The 20895-nt window shown below is 35.8% G+C and overlaps 1 protein-coding gene across 1 annotated transcript; it reads left to right on the forward strand.

Moving 5' to 3' along the window:
• The first annotated feature begins 190 nt into the window (after positions 1-190).
• On the forward strand, positions 191-19001 carry LOC123530320 (NXPE family member 4-like). Its single transcript, XM_053520897.1, has 7 exons — positions 191-234; positions 1192-1371; positions 3759-3904; positions 4210-4487; positions 12649-12923; positions 16190-16374; positions 17421-19001. The coding sequence occupies exons 1-7, from the start codon at positions 191-193 to the stop codon at positions 18068-18070; spliced, it is 1758 nt and encodes a 585-aa protein (XP_053376872.1). The 3' UTR covers positions 18071-19001.
• Positions 19002-20895: the final 1894 nt, after the last annotated feature.

Below are 20895 nucleotides of genomic sequence, written 5' to 3' on the forward strand. Positions count from 1 at the left end.
GTTCCACACAAGCGTCTAATCGCTTGGGAACTAAGGTAAAATGTTCAAGATGCCTGACAACATTGGCGTAATTATTTTAAGGAAAAGCCAGGATTCCTTATAAAACCACTTTCTGGGTTATTTCAAAGTTATTATAATGTCAAGTGCTGTAATAATAACTTAAATTATTAGCATACCACTTAGATAATAAATGGGAAAAATCAACACATGTGTAAAATTACATGAGACACGACAGTAAGTCCAGTTTTATAAATCTATTAAATCTAAAGTCCACTCTTAATCACACATGCACCACTACAAACGTCTAAATTATGTCTACGAATAAACTTCCACAACTATCCGAAATAAAATGCACATAAAATTCAGTAATTTTTAAGGAAATAAATTGCACATAGAACTACACCCTATCAGGATATTTCAAATTAAATATAATAATTTAAAAGTCCTTACATTAAGTGTCAAAGAACTGACACACAAATTCTCCCTAAAATATCAAATCAGGTGTTCGCATCTAAGGATTACAAGATAACACGGCTTTTAAAAATCTACAAAATTCAATATAAGTAAAACTTCAGACCTGAAAAATATCTCTGTTAAAAAATATATCTTTGTAATAAATTAGTTTAATTGGTCAGCAGCTCCAGCCGCGCAAGTAATTGACCAGCAAAATGTAAACAAATGGACATTTTTCAAGATTTCTCTAAAACTACAAAATGTCATGTTCTCAAACTTTACAAAAATGTTAAGAAATCTATTTACAATATATTAATATCATCTTGTAAAATAAAAATATGCATTTAGGAACATGTAATAATTTTGGTTTTTACAGCAACAGTGTTTCCGAGCCGGGAAAAATATGCAATATGTTTTTGCCTATAACTTTATCAGTACCAGCCCGATTTACTTGAAACTTACAGTAAATTTGTGTAATAAGATGCTCTCAAAGCTACTGTCCTTTAAACAATGCAAAACAGTGACTTCATAAAAAAAATTCACTGAAAGCAAAATATTTCTTTGCCAAAACACAGGTTTACCACAATCAGTACGTTCTGTCACACGCCTCATTTTTTAAAAATAGTTCCTTTGGTGTCTAGCTATGTTGTAGTAATAATCAGTACTGCAAAATAACCTAACTCTTGTGGCTAAAGTGCTTTATATGTGGACAGTAACAATTGCTTTCTATAATTTCAGAATATCAACAAAGAGAGCTTTGTTCATTTTCATCGCAACCACTCTTGTATTAATACTCACACTGGTAATTGACAACAGAGACAGCTCAGGCTCAAGCTTTTCAATTCATCAAATATCATCATCAACAACAAAAACAACAACAATACCAAGAAGACCAGAAGCGACCGGACGGCTTATAAGGCAAGTATTTGTTCTTTCATGAAGAGATTAATCCTGACCTTCATATATTAGGTTTCTTTGCACATTAGTCGTTAAAAACTAAGGAATGTTTTACTGAAACGTTTTGTTAATTTCTTATCATACTTTTTATCTCACAACTGAATGAAACTTCACACAGATTTCCGCTTTTAGAATTTAAACGCAATGACGTACATATATAACATATAGTATATAAAATAGGGTTATAATTTTACCAAAGCCATTTTTAAAACCATATACATTGTATATGTATATGAAACCCTTTTTGTATGTACACTGATGAGCCGATAGGCGAAACTAGTTTGTATTTTTATAATTAAATACTGTTGGAAAGGCATGTGAAGTGATTTTATTTATTTGATTTATAGACTTCCATCTGGTGCCGAGTCTTTTCATTGTCCCTTATTGATGCCTATAGGTTTTAACATTTGAACATTTTAACATGGAGGGTCACACCTTTACGGATATCCTACTATGTTGCATTGAATTCAATGACAGATGGACGGATAAGCAAAGAAAGGAAAGAGAAACCTACTGGATCCGCCGTCTCAACACCTTACAACCTATAGGCATCAATAAGGGAGACTAGATTAGCCTGCTGAAGCATTATTTTCCCCACTAAGATTAAAAACACAGATACTAGTAGTTCATTTTAGCAGATATTAAATCACTTTAGGCAATCGGACACAGTTTTTAATTAACATCGACCACAACATAGATTTTCTTTTTCCGCTACCTTCTCTGTTGAAAACGGCGTTAAACACAAAACCAATGAACGAAATCCTCAGGAAAAATACAGGGAACCAATCAAAAACGCTCTATTTTTATAAAACCGCTATTTTTATTTATCACTCATTCTGTTGATCGATATGTTCATTGAGCATTTATATATCGAACTATACAGGCGGTATTTACGCCGTTGCTGTGTTGTTTTGATTTATGCTACCCTTGAAAAAGGCTTTTTTAAAAAGCCGAAAGCGCTCGGGTTTATAATTAAACTTTTGACACTGTTTGAACATATATTTTTTCTCATACTCTCTCTCTCTCTCTCTCTCTCTCTCTCTCTCTCTCTCTCTCTCTCTCTCTCTCTATATATTTTTTTTTTTTTTTTTTTTTTTTTAATTATATATATTTTTATTATATATATATATATGCTCTTTTAAGTTGTGATAGTTGTCTATACTCATTTTTATCAAAAATCTGTTCACAAAGAACAAGCCAGTATCTATATCTTCACCTATCTTATATGACACTAACGCCATTACTCTGGAATCATTTTTCATTTTTGAATTTCACGTTAAATTATTTATGCACTTCCACTCTATTTCGGTTAATACTAAATGGAATCACATCACCAGTAGCGTCGAGGGTATCAACTAGTTTGTTTGTTTGTGTGTTCGGGTTTATCGTCTTTTTCAACAATTTTTCAGTCATATGAACGACGGTGTCTACTTGTATCAGTGAGCACAATGCCCAACTTTATAGTATCAGTGAGCACAATGCCCAACTTTATAGTGCTGCCTCACTGGAATAACACGCCGTAGACACATGACATGATACCCCACACAGTCACATTATACTGACACCGGGCTGACCAGTCCTAGCGAGCGCCAAGCGAGGAATCTACCAGTACCATTTTTACGTCTTTGGTATGACGCGGTCAGGGATCGAACCCACGACCTCCCGCACCCGAAGCGGACGCTCTACCACTAGGCTACCGAGGGGGTTAATTAGTTTTCTCAAATATGCCCAATATTATAATCAGGCATCGAAATAATCGAGCGCACTGTCTCCTCTGACTGTTCTTGTTTGTTTTGTTTTTGAGGTTTAAATGGTCTTTAAAATACAGAAGCTATGTTATGTTCCGTCCGTCGCACCGTGTTTTCGCGTATTAGCACAGTATCATCGCAATATCTTCCTTTTCGCTTAAGAACGATATATTACACTTTCGTATCGTTATATCACAAAGAAAGTATTATAGATTATTTTCTATACATAAAAACTTTTACGCTTAAATAGAATTGTGGTATTTATCGTATATCGCAAAAAATATTACAAATGTATTCATAAACAACGTCAAAGCCTTTATGTAAAGGAAATTATCAGGAATTCTACTTAATTCTTGTAATACATAAATATTGTATTTCGCCTTCTTCGCGATAATACGATGCGAAAGTGTGATATTGATATCAGGTCGTCGCATCATGTTTTCGCATTTTCGGATCGTAATATCATGCCATTTCACCGTATCTCCGCGTCTTTGCATCGTATCATCACAGTGTCATTCTTACTAATATACAAAATAACTATGGCTCTAATGGAACCCCGTATGAAACGTCTTAGTAAAAACTGTCTTTATTTTCATTTAGATCACAACCGTTCTACTATGGCGTTGATGGCCCACGTGATCCAAGGTTTTACAATATCATACCTGAGGAGGAAGCATTGACGTTTCCACCATGCAAAGATATAAATCAAGCGGCTTCAACACAGTACTCAAAAGTATCACTAGCAGGTATTGTTTCATTTTCGCTTTTGGTTGATTGAATTGGAGACTGAAGGAGGCGGAGGTGGGATATTGTCATTTCTCATTAGTACATCATAAAAATCTATTGGTCAGTTAACGCGAGCTGTTTATTTTTTATATATTTTTTTTCTTTAGTTTGTGTCCTCTGCAAGCAGATGACAACCTTCCACATAAGATTTTCATTAAATACTGTTAGTTGAAATTTTCATTGGCCTTTCGATAATTCAAAATAAATATATGAATGTAATTTTCGCTCAAATCAGATGCCATTCTAGTCTCGTTTATTTTTCAAGACCATTCCAAAGACACGTACGCTATTGGTGAAACAATACGAGCTGTTGTCACTTTGTTCAACGGCTATGGTAAACGCAAATATTCCGGAGGAGATCAGATTAGAGCTACAATCGAAAGCAACATGTTCTTGGCGTCGGCTCCTTGCGTGATTACAGACAACAGAGACGGGACTCATGCGGTATTTTGTGAAGCACTGTGGAGTGGCGATTCAAAAATAAACGTTTCACTAGCATATACAAGAGAGGTGATAACACGGCTTTATGACAGAAAACTTAAGGTAAGTGGTAAAAGGGACATAATTATGTAACTAGAATTTACGTTCGGTGAAATGATGTTAATGTAAGTGACCTTTATAGAGATTTTTGTCTGATATGTGAACACTGTTGAACTTCTTCAAAAATGAAAGCTCAAATATGTGCATTAATTAAAAATGAGTAATACATTTTATCTACGTGTCTTAAAATGCAAAAACTCCGCTTTGAAAATGCAACCAGATTTTTCTGATATAGACTCACCACGACAAAATATCAACTGGTCTACATAAAACATGAAAGTCCAATTTTAAATGGGAGGTCTGAGGACTATTTTCCGTGCGCAGTTATATATCTGACTAGTCAGGAAGTGCTGCTCGATTAGCTATTTACTACCATGAATAAAATAAGGCTAAATTGGGATATAGGCTATTTACCGTATTTATTTTATTTCATACCACATTTAAATAGCACTCTTTTCATACACATGTACACGTTCAAAAGTGTTTTACAGAATAAATTGCAAACAATACAAACAAATAAGCATACAAAAATAATGCATTCCATATTAACAAAGATCACGAATGTAAAACATAAAGATAAAACAAGACAAATACCGTGTTCAGACTACGTTTTTAATCCTATATTAACTTGGGTTTATTTTTTAAACTTGTTAGCGTCCACACTATATGTGGTGTAAAATGTGAATTATGTAAAGGTCAAGTGGTTTTTGTAATATAGCATGAAAACTACCTCGGGAGGTGGTTTTAATACTATATTAAAAAGTAATACTGCATTATTTTACAAGTATGAACGCAAATGGGAGTTATAACTGGTTTTACAATCCTAAATTCCCAGATTTTACCTTTTGGCGGAAGAATACCATGTGTTTCTCTTTTGTATCAAACAATTGATGCTATGGCTTGCAAAAGTAATTGGAGTGTTGATGAAACAAAAACATTAAATTGCGATATGGAGTCATGCTGGTGCTCAAAATGGACTATAGATGGATGGACAGAAATTCTTAGATGAACACAGAAGTTTAAACATTGATGACTCCTTCTTGTTTCTGTCAGCCTCCTTCTTTGTAACCTTTTTTGCTTATTGCAAAATATTTGTTTACTTGTAACATTGCAAGTATATATTTAAACCACATTTCTTTGCCTAGTGTGGAGGCAAACTAGATTATATTTTGATGGGTTATTAAATGTCAAATACCAATTATAGCCAATTAGCGCCTTATAAAAATAAAACCGATCTGCTAATGTGAACACGGTAGACATACATACATAATATTATTTAAAAGTATTTAAGTGACCCTATGATAAAATACTTTTCTACGATGTTTTATGAAGAAGAAAAAAAGCATCAATGTATCGGTCAGTTAACGAAATATTGTACAAAGAAATGGGTTTTTAGCAGGCTTTAGAAAGCAGCTAGCGTGTGAGCTTCCCTGATCTTGACGGGAAGGGAGTTCCAAAGCTTTGGAGCAGTGAACGAAAAACTGCGATTGCTATACACCATGGTTTTAGTTTTTAGCTCGACTATTCGAAGAATAAGTAGAGCTATCCTACTCACCACGGCGTCGGCGTCGGCGTCATACCTTGGTTAAGTTTTTCGTACCAGTCCACTTTTTGACAAAGTCTTTTGAGATAAAGCTTCGAAACTTTCAACACTTGTTAACCATCACCATGGCCAGTTGTAGACAAGAGCACATAACTCTATCAAGGATTTTGGCTGAATTATGGCCCCTTTTGACTTAGAAATCATTGTTAAGTTTTTCGTACCAGTTCATATTTTGGCAAAGTCTTCTGAGATAAAGCTTTGAAACTTTCAACACTTGTTTAGCATCACCGTGTCTAGTTATAGGCAAGAGTACATAACTCCATCAAGGATTTTGGCTGAATTATGGCCCCTTTTGACTTTGAAATCTTGGTTAAGTTTTTCGTACCAGTTCATATTTTGACAAAGTCTTTTGAGATAAAGCTTTGAAACTTTCAACACTTGTTTACCATCACCATGACCAGTTATAGGCAAATGTACATAACTCTATCAAGGATTTTGGCTGAATTATGGCCCCTTTGTACTTAGAAATCTTGGTTAAGTTTTCGTACCAGTTCATATTTTGTGTAAAGTGTTTGACATATGGCTTTGAAAGTTTTATCACTTATTTATTATAATAGTCTTTATCTGTAGGAAAGAGTACATAACTCTATCATCTATTTTGGCTGAATTACGGCCCTTTTTGGAGTTGGAAATCTGTTCTGTTTTCATACAAGTCCATGTTTTGTCAAAACTATTTGACATATAGCTTTTAAACTTTGAACACTTGTTTATCATTATGATTTCCATCTGTAGGCAAGAGTACATAACTCTGACAACTATTTTGGCAGAATTATGGCCCTTTTTGGACTTTAAAATTGGTTCACACATTGCCATTTAGTGCAAGACTTATTGAAATCCACAAATACTGGAACATTGTTTGTTTAATCTATTTTTTCTTTTGTCTGAATATCTATGTTAATATTTTGACCCCATTCTTCAATCAATTCTTCGAATAGTCGAGCGCGCTGTCATCAGACAGCTCTTGTTGGCATAACCAGTGACAGCGTGTCTTGTGATCTTAAGTTTCTGGCCGGTTTATACACTTCTATCATATCCCTTATATAGGCAGTGGACAGATTGTGTAAAGCCTTAAAGGTGTGGGTCAGAACCTTGTACTGCACCCTGTATTTACTGGCAACCAATGAAGCTCCTTCAGAACCGGTAATATATAACTGCGAGGGGGCATCTTAGTGATGACGCGAGCTGCCGTGTTCTGGACATGTTGCAACTTGTTAAGTGTGCTGTTTGGAAAACCACTTAACAAGGCATTACAGTAGTCTAACCGTGAAGTTACCAGGCTATTGATAAGGGTCTTTGTGGCATCACTGGTAAGATACCATCGGATTTGACCTAGTCTGCGTAGCTGTGCATATCAAGCCCCCCGCACACAGAGTTGACTTATTGTTCCATATCCACACTGTTGTCCAATACTGCACCAAGATTCCTAACACATTTTGTGCATTTTATCACAGAGTCACAGACCTTCACAGAAACGTCATCAATGTACTTGGAGTTACGCTTTCATATGAATAGCATTACCTCCGGTTTATAATTGCATCGACGAGACAATTTCAGCCAGATAGCTCTTAATGCGAAGCAAAGCCTCATTTCTAGCCACAGCCTATATCGGCTTAAATGATAGGTATAATTGAGAGTCATCGGCGTAGAAATGATGAAAAAGCCATGATGTCTGCATATGGCATCCACGGGTTTAGTGTACATGATATAGTTCTTTGGACCAAGCACTGATCCCTGGGGCACACCGTATTTCATCAACATAGGCGTTGACAACTCACCATCAACGCACACAGTTTGATAGCGGTCACTAAGATATAATGACATCCATGCAAGTGTTTTGTCTGTTACTCCAAAATGATGTTCGAGTCGGTGTAAAAATGTTTGGTGGTCAATCGTTTCGAAAGCTGCAGACAGATCGAGTAGCACTAGGATTGTTACAGAATTTTGGTCGAGAGATGTGAGGATGTCATTCTGTACTTTTATCAAAGCCGACTCAGCTGAATGAAACTTTCTGTAAGCAGACTGCAGTCCCTCATGTAGCTTATTTTCACTCAAGTGCCGCTCAAGACGCGCATCTACTACCTTTTCTAAGATTTTAGAAATGAAAGGGAGGCAAGACACAGGCCTATAGTTTTTGTGAATGTTTGGTTCAAGACCTGGTTTTTTAAGCAGGGGTCTTATCCTAGCACATTTAAACTCTTTTGGTACATTACCTAATTCCACTGATGTATTTATGATGTTTGTTATCAACGCAAGATCTCATCAAGACATTTCTTAAAAAGCCATGTTGGCAAAGGGTCAAGTTCAAAGGATTTGTTTGGAGATTTTTGTATGATTTGTTTTACCTCTTCTATCGTTGCAGGAGCCAAATCAATAAGACAGTTTGCTAGTTCCTGATGTTCTGAACAATGCAAGTCTACTGAATCACAATCAGTTTGGCTATGCGAAATAATGTCATTCCATTTTTTCCCAATTGTTTCGATGAAAAAGATCATTAACATCTGCGCAAGTTCCTTTGATGACGAATTAGAGGGACGGGAAGCACCATGGTTGTCTCCTAGTGGATTTTTGGTTATCTTGGCCAAACATTTGTGGTCAGTGTCACACGACTTCTCCTTATCAGAGAAGTAGCCGGTTCGGGCTTGAATTAGGAGTTTATTCACGGTAACAAGTTGATGGTCGATTGCTGGTTGAGACTTACGCTATTTCCGCTCAAACTTGCGTTTTAATTGTTTAGCCTCATGAAGTTCGTCTGTAAACCACGGACAGCTAGGTCTAAGAATGGTAGTTTTTGTGCGTTTGATGTGTATCTATCAGTAAGGATAATCCTTTTGAGTATGCACTTACTAGCTGATCCACGTCTATGCCTTCTGGAAACGTATTTAGTGCAAGGGACGCTGAGAGGTCTTGTTTGAAATAACTTACGTCAATAGAGCGCAATTTCTGAAAAGAAACTGGCTTCCGTATCGAAGCTGGTTTTGTGGCACAGGCGTCGAAATGAATTGCATAGTGATCCTGTGACATTTTAACGGTAATGTCACAAAAACCTGGATCAGTGACCTCGACACATGATATTATTTTGCTGTTGTTCCTGGTTATTACAACATCTAATGTATGACCGCGGGCATGGCTTGGTCCGTTCACTTGTTGATGCATACCACATGACTGAAGTACACTTTTAAATCTGACATCGTCTCGATCTGATGGAATATCGAGATGGAAATTCATATCTCCCACAATGAGGCCTAAATATTCTTTGTTTCCGGTAACATGCTAAAAAATAATTAGGGTAGGTTTGTCGGAATTTTTTTTTTCAATTTTTTTTATTGAATAATTATTTTTGTGTCAAAAATGAGTACAAATAAGGGGGTTATGCCTTTAGAGCATCAGTAAGTTGATTTCTAACATCACCGACCATGTTTAAAGCATAAAAAGTGCAGTTTTGCAACTTTTTGAATAAAAGTTGAAAAAAATATTCCCCAAGTCCAAAACATTTAGGGTCGGGCCAAAAATTTAGGGTAGATCGGGATACCGGAATCAAACATTTGTTTACGCCTGATGATGTCTTTTTCAACTGTAGCATACCTGCCCAGGAAAGTAGGCCATCCTTCCTCTAGAAACACACTAGTCTATAAACCGTTTTGTTTTGTTGTTGTTGGTCTATATATCACTGCCACTCGTGCAGATAACCCATAGATACGCAAATTGCAATCTATGTATTGAAAGTGTTTAAAATCTTTGTCACGCCTAGATGCAACAACACGAAGAGTAAATGCAGATTTATGTATGAGAGCCTCACCCCCTCCACGGCTGTCGCTGCACCGTGCAACATTTTTAATTGGATATTCATTCGGTACAAGTTCGCCAATATACGTTTTATCCAGGGTAGTTCCGAGCAAAGTCACAGTGAGTGCTACCAAGTCAAAATCATTTGAAACTATAATCACACAGAGAAATTGTCTTATTTTTGACAGATCGTGGGTTGAAACTGCATAGTATGAATTTTCTTCTCACTTCTTCCTGTTGTAATGGATTCATATCTAATTTTAGTAACATTTAGTAACATTTTTGATATTTTGCTGCTGAATCTCAAGATTTTAGCTATCCATACAATTTGAAGTGCTTAATATAATATACAGATTTCATTTCGTGGTCGAACTATAATTGTGATTGCTTCAGGCAGTACTTATAGATTATACAAATGGACGTCTATACATATTGACTTAACTTTATAGATACCCCGATACCCCCTCTTGTACCTCTGTATTTCAAAATACCTAACAGTTTTATTGTTGTTAGATTGCTTGTTATATGCAGATGACGTGGTTTTAGTAGCAGAAAATGAAAAAGATTTACAAACGATGTTAGACCATCTTTAGGAATGGATAACAAATAATGGGTTAAGTATTAATGTTACAAAAAGTAATATTTTTCTTTTTAGGACAAGGAGTGTTGAAAGAACTAATTTCAATTTCAAGTATGGGGAAACATCATTGTATATTGTTGATAAATATGTTTATCTAGGTTTAACTTTGGATGCATTCTTAAATTATAATACAACGGCCAAGTTTGTGGCACAGTCTGCCAGTAGAGCACTAGGATTGCTGACCGTTAAATACAAGTTAGTTGGTGGAATGCCTCACAATATGTTTCTAAACTCTTCGACTCTTTAGTTTGGTCTGTAATTGCCTCTGGCACTGCCATTTGGGGTACACGCCAGTTTCCATGTATAGATGCTATTCAAAATAGGGCAATGTGTTTATTTTAGGAGTAACAAAATACACTCCTTCAGCAGCTTTAATCGGGGATATGGGTTGGCAACCAACAATAATAAGACAGTTGTCATCAATTACTAATTTATGGGTCAGGCTTTGTAAAATGTCAGCTACTAGAATAAACCATAGAATATTTGTTTATACTTTTCATGCAAGTATAGATATACGTTGTGCATTCGGGCGTAAATGTATACTTTTAATATTGAACTAATCCAAGTAAAGGGGTGCTATAGTTTACTGAATACATATTTTATAGTAATAGATGTCTATTGTATTGGTGTTTGACACGAAAAGCTACAAGTGATAATTGGTCAGTCATTGTGTGTGAAGAGAAATCGATTGTAAATTTCAACGTGATTCTGAAAAAAGGTACAAATTAATTGAAAAAATACAAACAAAATGCAAGTATTTCACAATATTTCACAAAACTATTTACACCTATCTCCTCACAATCAACTAGTACACACTCAAGACAACTTCCAAATATGAGCCGTGCCATGAGAAAACCAGCATAGTGGCTTTGCGACCAGCATTGATCCGGACCAGCCTGCGCATCCGCGCAGTCTGGTCAGGATCCATGCTGTTCGCTAACAGTTTCTCCAATTCCAATAGGCTTTAAAAGCGAACAGCATGGATCCTGCGCAGTCTGGTCTGGATCCATGCTGGTCGCAAAGCCACTATGTTGGTTTTCTCATGGCACGGCTCATATATATGTGTAGTAATTCTCGAGAAATAATCAAATAAATGTCAGCGAAATGAAATGCAGCCTACACTTGGCGCAATGACATATTATGTAAACAAACTGGGTTATTTAGTCAAATCAAAAATGTACACAACACTATAAACACTATGGCGAATTTGTTAAATGTATTATCCTACATAAATATTCATCACGACTTTCAATTTAAATCCTCTTTAACATATGACAATTAAGGTAGCTCTGTAGAACCGGCGTGCACGATTTATTTATTGCTTTCCCACTAAAACTGACATTTTGCGGGATAATAACCCATGATTATCTTTAGTGTTTAAGAAAAATGGACGCAATGGCTGTGAATTTTATATCTCTCTTAGATCTGCACGCCTAGTGTGAGTGCAAACTAAAATATATTTTGATGTTTTCTTTTTAAAGTTTCAGTTTGTTGTCAGTTGTAATAATAAACTCAGTTACGTAAATCTTTCCACACAATGCAGGTTGTCATTTACGGGTCTTTTTCAAATTAGTGCAAAATTCAAATTATCTTATACTTTAGTTGATGAATAATTTGTTTCCTATGATAATAAATTATATTTATTTTTTTCACAAACAGAAGTAAATGTGTTACTATTCGATCTACGGAATCTGTAACAGGATATTTCATGAGCTATGGCTATAAGTCGTAAGAGCCAGATATAAGGAGTGATACTTTTCCTTACTTTTTAAGATATCTTTTATGATATTAGTTTTTTAACCAAAATCGTTTTTCACTGTTTAAAATTCTAGCTTATAAGACTAGTAGCTTTTGAAAAAGTAAGTTTCATTTCAAAATTTGTAATAAAATTTTGCTTTTATTCTAGGTAAGTTATCCTGACAGTTTTTTATAACACTTCATCGACAAATAAAATCAAAATTGAAAAATTGAGATGCTTTTTGGTGTCCAAAAATGTCTAACATTTTGATCAAGATATTTTGAAAATGAGAATGCTCCTTTAACCGTCCTTAAATTTCCTTGCAATGAAATATGATTTATTATACACTCTTTTTTTTTTTGAAAATCTTGTAACGGATGGTAAATATTTTTTTTTTCAGACTTTACCAAAGAATCTGATATATGGAACGTATATGAAAGGAAATTACACGGAGGACACTCCTTGTCATCCAATCCGTAAAAATCTTCTAATTTTAACCAGTTATACAGAGATTTGTGACTTAACTAGCCAGAACTCCGGAATGCCATTTTTCTGCGGGAGACCAAGCAATGAAAACTTATTGTGTGAAGACTTGCAGGTTTTGAATTTGGATCGACTCGGTTCGAATTCTGTCAAAGGATCTTTAACAGACTGTGAGAGGAAGCTGTTCCAAAGGTATATGTTTTTTTAGTTAGATTATCTAATAACGTAATAAAGCATTTCTAAAATCTGGAAAGTAGATCCCTCGGAAGCACAGAGAACAAGGCAAACAGTGAAAATTGCAGACTCGGTTTGATTGTGTCTGTTCATGAGCAGTAATGGAAAATGCAACACTGCCCAAGCCCCCTAGCACCGGCTTAAGCAGTATTCAATCTTCAAATCTAAATGAGTTGAAATCAATGATCCCGAAGGACCAGAAAATATAACAACACTGAAATGAAGTTAGGGCGACTTTTTAAGCACGTTATGTTGAAAAGCATAAGTTGTCATTTCTTATTTCAATTTCATCTCTGTCAACGTCTATGTACGTCCGATTGACATAACAAGAGTAGAAAATGGACTGTTATGGAGCTACCCATTCAAATTAAATACATTAACAGAAGCAAGAGACTAATGCAGATTTTTTGACTGATATGGTATTAGATGAAAGTTTCTTGCTTTCCTAGCCGGGAAAGTAAACATTTTTTTCCGATCATGTGCCGGGGATTTGATTGATATTCCTGTTTTTCTATAATGGAAAAGTTGTCTTTTATGACGTCATGGAATACAAATATATATAAGGATGATACACGTTTTTCTGTGTATTAACGTCTGTAGAAGATATTCTTATGGTAAAAGTCATTGTTGATCAATATCTGATGATTCTATTTACAAAACGTGTCATTCATATTCTATGTTATATGATTGTATTTGTATATCGCTTCTGTGCTATTTATACCCCTCAGAATGATGTAATTATTTCCCATATTTTGTAATAGGGCTTTTCATTGGCTCGTCATAAACGAAAGTAGACCACGTTTTCGTCGAGAAATGGAGAGAACATAAATAAAAATGATTCTCTTGCTTTTACGGTTTGGTCAGTACCAGATTGTTAAGAATGTTTATCATTGCTGATTTTGTTTTCTTGCCGGTTTGATGCATGTCGGCTATGCGCGGATCCAGCCAATTTTTTCAGAGGGGGTCCGACCGAACCCCTTACTATGAGGTCTAATACGTATCAGTCGTTCCGGCTATGACAAGCAATATATGTGTCTTTATACACTAGATAACTTCGATGTTATTTTTATGCCCCCGGCATCTACTGATGCGGGAGGCATATAGCGATTGTCCTGTCCGTCCGTCCGTACGAGGTTAACCAAATGGGACCGTTTCGTCTTGCATCAATACCGCTTACAAGAATGAATTGATACTAATACAGATGTAACCTGTGACCATTCCTCATCTTCAAACATCACCTGACCTCAGTTTGACCTTGACCTCGTTTTGGACTTAGGTTGCTTTGTATCGACAAGGATGCCACCGGGGGCATCAAGCGTTTATTGAACGCAGCTTCTTGTTTGTGGATGTTAGCCGTTTACAAGTACAGGGTTTTCAATAAGTTTTATATTGAACAGGATGAATAGAAAAGTAGCCGACCAGCTAGGGGCTCCAGGGGCATGCCCATCTGGAAAATTTTGAAATTCAGCGCTTCATTTCCTGCATTCTGGGGCATTTAAGGAGCATTTAAGAGTACCTTTTCCACTGCAATTTTATATACATTATAACCCTTATTCTTCGCGCTTATAAAATGAAGTTTCCTTAAAGGTAAAATTCTTTGTTCATTTGATAAAATTAACATAAATATGAATTAGGTCAGCAGCAACCACACACTTTGAATGCGGTCCTAATGTTGCCTTTTCAAAAAACCACAACCCCTCTGGATCCGTGTATGTCGGTTCCTAAGAGAAGTCAATTTTTCCATCAATTCTATTTTTAGTAACAATAACCTAGGTGACGTTGACCTGACCCCAGCGAAAAGAATTCTCCCAAGGGGTATGGTAAGGACCCAAAGTATGAACCCAATACTCCTTACGGTTTAAAAGTTAATTAAAAATATAAAAATTGTAGATTACTTTTCTTTTTAGAAATATTGACATTGACTTTGAAGTAGGGGTCCGAGTTTCGCACATGAGTCGTCTGATTATGAGGAACATCTGTGCTAAGTTATATTAAAATCCTTTGATGGATGACAGAGTTATGAATTGGACTCAAAATTGCATTAAAAAAAACAATTTTACCTATGACCTCCAAGTGTGACCTTGACCTTTGAGGTAGGGGTATAGATTCTGTGCATGACGCGTTGGCTGATTATTGGGAACATCTGTGCCAGGTAATATTAAAAATACCTTGATGAATGACAGAGTTATGGACCGGTCATAATATTGCATAAAAAAGCCCTGTTTACATATGACCTCCAAGTGTGACCTTGACCTTTGAGCTAGGGGTCCGGGTTTTACGCATGACACGTCGTCTGATTATGAGGAACATCAGTGACAAGTAATATTAAAATCTCTTGATGAATGACAGAGTTATGGACCGGACACGAAATTGCGAAAAAAGCCCAGTTTACCTTTTACCAGTGTGACCTTGACTTATGAGATTGTGGTCCAGGTTTGCGTATGACACGTTGTCTGATTATTTGGAACATTTGTGCCAAGTAATATCAAAATCCATTGATGAATGAGAAAGTTATTGACCGGACACGAAATTGCAGACGGACGGAATGATGGATACAATAACAATAATGAAATATACAAAAACAATAATGACTTTTACCATTAGAATATCGAATATACAATAAGAATAACGACACATTCAACTACAATAGCAAGTTTTAGAATATGAATGACACGACATTGAATTACAATGACAAACATACAAAAACAATAACATACATATGTATTTTAGCAACATCAAACTGATTCAGGCAATCGAGTAATTGTTATTGTATTAAGGTATATAATAAACAATTCATTGAACTGCAATGACGCCCCTTACGTGTTTATTAGCACCCATTTTGGCACTCGAAACGCATATGTTTCAGGTGTAAATGCCTCTCTACTCATGATGTGTTTATTATCTACTGATTAATCGATAAAGCTTGATAAAAATATAGATCGAACAAACAGTCTGACCTTCTTACGTACGCCAAGTCAATTCAGGATATTCCGAATTAGAAATGACATTGTGATGACGGGAGAATTTGGAAGTTGCTACATTTTACAGTGCCGTTCATTTTAAAATTGGTTAAAACAGCATAATTTGCTTTTCAGTACCTGTTTAGAACTCATTTGTTGCAATTTATTTGCTGGACTATCCGAAGAAGAAGGGGACTTCGTCTTTATTATATAAGATATTCAATTAAAGAGTACAATGCCGTGTTTTAACCTTCCATATTTCAGCGCACACCACACATTGGAACCGAGTTTATCTATTTATGTTGCTAACAGGATCGAAGAGAAATATGTGTCTGTGATAGACAAACCGTCTATACCTTGTTCACAGTACAATGTTTCCCTAACTTGGCATTCCAGAAGACCCACTGGCTTCTTTTATGGCGGAAAATGGAACTTACGTAATTGTCTTGGTAACAGTTTTAATTTTTCCGCCATTTCTTTTTTTTTTAAACTATCTTCATAACATATATTTTACATTTTTTATTAGGTGTGGGTTTAATGTATTTATCATTATTTCTAACACTATCATTTTTGATGTAACGATGGTGGTTTAGAAATTAATTTTATGTCTTAGTACGTTTAGAGAACTTAAGTAACTTTCCGGCTTGGGATGAAGACGAATGATCTTAGACATACAGAATTTAACCATAGGGGGCATCTAAACCGGCAGTATTGTGACTTTTCTGTTGAGCTTACTGGAATTTAGACAATAAGCGGTTTGTTAACATTGCAGAATTATAAAGTGCGTTAAAGTAAATCAATGTAACGTTTGTATATCACATCACAATACAGACAAACACACTTTACATACTGATAGGGTGTCGCTTAATATGATAATGAAATGAATTATTGTGTTTTTGAACATAAACACAATGCTGCAAGATATTTGATAAGAATTCCCAATGAATTTCCAGTGAACTTGCACTTATTAACAAGGTATGCATGTAGTAGATCTGTGAAAGCTAAAGAAGTTATTGATCTTTGAATTTTACATATGTTGTGTATTGCACTGTAATAAAAGCGGAAAACTCCCGTCGCCGTTTTTAAGGGATTAACATCTTTTTATACTGAACTGCATTCACTCGAGACATGTATATACTTTAAAAAGTAAAAAAAAATGTTTAATAATTTATGTCCGCTGTCACTCAGGATTAAAGTCTAAACAGCTAGCGTTTTGACCATATTTCACGATTCAAGAAATATGAAACTGATTTTATTATATCATTTGGAATTTTTCCAGGTATCATATTTAGTGTCCGCATGCCGCAGCCAGTGTTTATTCGGCGTTGTCAGGATAGATGACGTTGAACCGTGACTTCATATTTAACGAAAGATATTGATCAAATCTATAAACCAATATATCTTTACAAGATTTCAGAATATCATATTAGGTGTATCTTGCCTTATTGATATTATTTATGTCAGAGGTACATTACAGTATGTTTATCAATTTCAGGTACATCACAACAACGTCTAATGTCGTGTCTTCGGAACAGGCGTTTATATTTGATTGGCGATTCGACAGTGAGGCAATGGTTTACAGCTGTTCTAGACCGTTTTAAATGTAAGATGGCGAATGAAGATTTCTGGAAATGTCCAAAATGTCAGAAAAAGGTACAGTGTACCAATAAAGACATTAATTTCGAAACAGTATGGTACCAGCATGGTCAGCCAAACCGTATGAAAACAGGATGGTACACTAAGAACACTTGGTACTCCACGTCCTATCATATAGACAAAATACCACGAGAAGAACGTGCTATTGTACTGATACATATTTATTTGCATGTGCATGGCTACCACAGTGATGTTTTTAAGCAAAGGATGCAAATTATTCGAAAAAGTGTCGAAAATTACTTATCACAAAGCAAACACTCTATAGTCCTGATTAAAGCACCACATACGCATTTTGATGTTCCTTTGGGTGACTTTTCTGGCTATGTGTTTAGTAAGATTTTATTTGATGTGTTTGATGGTTTACACGACAAAGTCGTGTTGCTTAACAATAGAGACGCAACTCAAGCTCAGCACGAGGTTCCGATACATCCACGGAAAAATATAGTTAATGCGATGGTTGACCAGATGATGAGCTATGTTTGTAATTAGTCAATGTCAGATTACAGTTTTTTGTAATTAAGATGTTTTCAGTGGGTTCGATATTTAAGTAACACCAGTGGCGTTGGTCAAAAGTAGACCCCAATTTTTATTGTTGAAGATCCAAGATTGTATTAAGTACATATAGGTTATGAGTAACACCCGAATGGCTCCATTAGTTTCAAGGAAGAATTTAAACCTTGACGAGGCGTGAAGCTAAATAGGGGGTCGAACGTATATTGGCTAGATAAAATTTTAAACGAGAGCAAAAGGTTTGCGAAACGTAAAATGAAGCACATGAGCGAAGGATAAGACATGTACAATACAATTCAATACAATACACAATACAAATTTTATCTAAAGTCTTTGCATATATAGCTATTTACCGACATAATGTACATATTTGCCTAATTTATCTGAAATTTCTTATTGGCTTGGAGCTACGGCTCCAAGCCTATGTAGTGTTTTCGTTGTTTTTTTTGGTACCCAAGTGTGTGTTAGTATGATACGAAAAGCCGGGAAGGTGCCGCAAACCGAGATCAATATGTTACGAATTCAGTAATAGGTTGCAGCAACAAGCGATTTGTGACGTAAGCGGCGCAATGCGGCAATATTGGAAGTTTTCCGATTGCAGTTGCTCTTTTGTTTGTCTGTTATTGAAATAGGGGTGTACATCAATATGAATATAACTATAAAACGTAAGTCTGTACAATAAACCGACAACTTCTCAATTTTGACGTTTACATTATTCATGACCGAGTTTACATTTATCCATTGTAGTAATTGTTAAGAAGATTTAACGAGCAGTTGTGAAATTTGTTAGAGAACACCCCCTAAAAAGATGTAACCTGCCAAAAGGGCTATTATGGTTGATTCGATTATTGTTGTAGGGGTGCTATTAAAAAAAGTTAAGGAAGTAGCTCTGCAAGGTATATTAAACCAATTTTTTTCACAATACCACCGTATTTTGTATATCAGTGTTTATATTTCTGTGTTCGTATTGTAATTACTGGAGAATGACACGGCAAATCTGGGTTGTTTTTTCGTACGTGCACCCTTTTGTAAGGAATAGACAATACCCTTAGAAATGACGTAGGACTGTCGGACTGTTCATAGACCATAACCTTTCAAGCTGATAACTATAGAACCATTTAACCCATAGTCTTCAAGCTTCATATGATAATTGGTCTCATTGAATAGAGAACCCCTATTGTTTTTGCGGTCACTGGGTCAAAGTCACAAGGAAATTGGTTTCCGCCCAATAAATCTAGAACGCTTTGGGCTAGAGTCTTAAAGGTCCAATACTAAGGAAAGTGAACATTTAAATTTCTTTTAAAAAGCACAGAAACTATTTCATTTTATTGGAAAATGAAAGTTGGTATGTAGAAATTCGAAATAAATCGCAGTATATGTACAATTATTTTTCTATGAAGTATGAAGAAAGTTAAAAAGACCTGGGGGTCATTCTGTCGATTCATTGAAATTTCAACATAATACACATACATTTCTTTGAGTTCCAAAGACCTTCTGTAAATTTTGACCTGCCATTCTCCATTATTTAGTGTCTTGCAGAAGTCTATGCACTGGCTATGAAAAAAATTGCCAACTCACTTTCCCTTAGTAATGGACCTTTAAATTTTTATATGGAGATTGGACACCAGTAGTTCAAAACCCAAAACGCAAAGAATTGTTCAATCTCCTTGCCTCTAAAGTTAAGCCTGGCGTTCCCATGGGAACAGCCGTAGAAAATCGCAATCATGTTTTGCATAGAATCTTATGTAATGACCCCTACCCCCACTTGTCCAGTTATTTAGACTATGCCAAAACCAACCAAACCTTTCCTTTTTAAATGGAAACTTTATTCTAGTATAAAATCGTCCGTACATTGTGTGAAGTAAACATATATGTGTATATTACAGAAAATTACGACGCAGGATGTAACCTATTAAAAAGCTGTTGAAAGAACAAGTTGTACTGTTTGACGTGAAGTCATAAGTTGCGACCCATCAGTGTAACATAAAACGACGTCAAATTCATGTATATTTGTAACAGTGTCATCCCTACTGAAAGGGCCAGCCAAGTTGGCTTATGAGACATCTACATACATTGAACAGCATTACTTCCCATTTTTTTTTAATGCCAGGAACCAGGCAGGTACGCAATCGGTAACCATTGTTTTACAACCTGGCGGCTCACCAACCGGTCTCTTTTTGGTCCCGTCTCTGACAGGGCTTGAACCTTCGACCTCCCGATTGCGGGGCAGGTGCCTGATCCATTAGGCCACGGCAGCTTTATTTCAATTGAAGCTATCTGCATGTCGTCTTAGGGCAAACACTTGTACCAGGTTAGGAGCGGACATGAAATGCTGCCTTAAGGTGGGGGTGGGGCAATAACGTCTACCATGCACCCACAGACTTTTTTCATAGATATCAAATTGTTGGCAGGACCAACTCTTTCAAAATAAAAACTGTTCCATGAAAAAACCTCTTTTGAACTATATATGATTTCACTGTTTCCATGGAAAGGACAACTATATAGAAAAGAGTTTTTCACAGGAACATTTTTTATTTTCAAAGAGTTGGTCTTGCCGAACAATTTGGTACCAATGAAAAAAGTCCAGGGGAGGTGGGGGTGCATGGTAAATGTTATTGGCCTGTACTACTTTATATCATTTAATCTACACTGTACAACAATAAATGTGAACCGACATGACTGAGTGTTGCGTTCCACATGTGGTATGTCATAACATTTGTGGCAATTTACTATATAATCCTTCAAGGGGATAAAATTATACATATGTATAGAGCGGGCACGATTTTGCGACATATGGACAGACA

Source organism: Mercenaria mercenaria, chromosome 13, assembly GCF_021730395.1.
Source record: "Mercenaria mercenaria strain notata chromosome 13, MADL_Memer_1, whole genome shotgun sequence".
Classification (NCBI taxonomy): domain Eukaryota; kingdom Metazoa; phylum Mollusca; class Bivalvia; order Venerida; family Veneridae; genus Mercenaria; species Mercenaria mercenaria.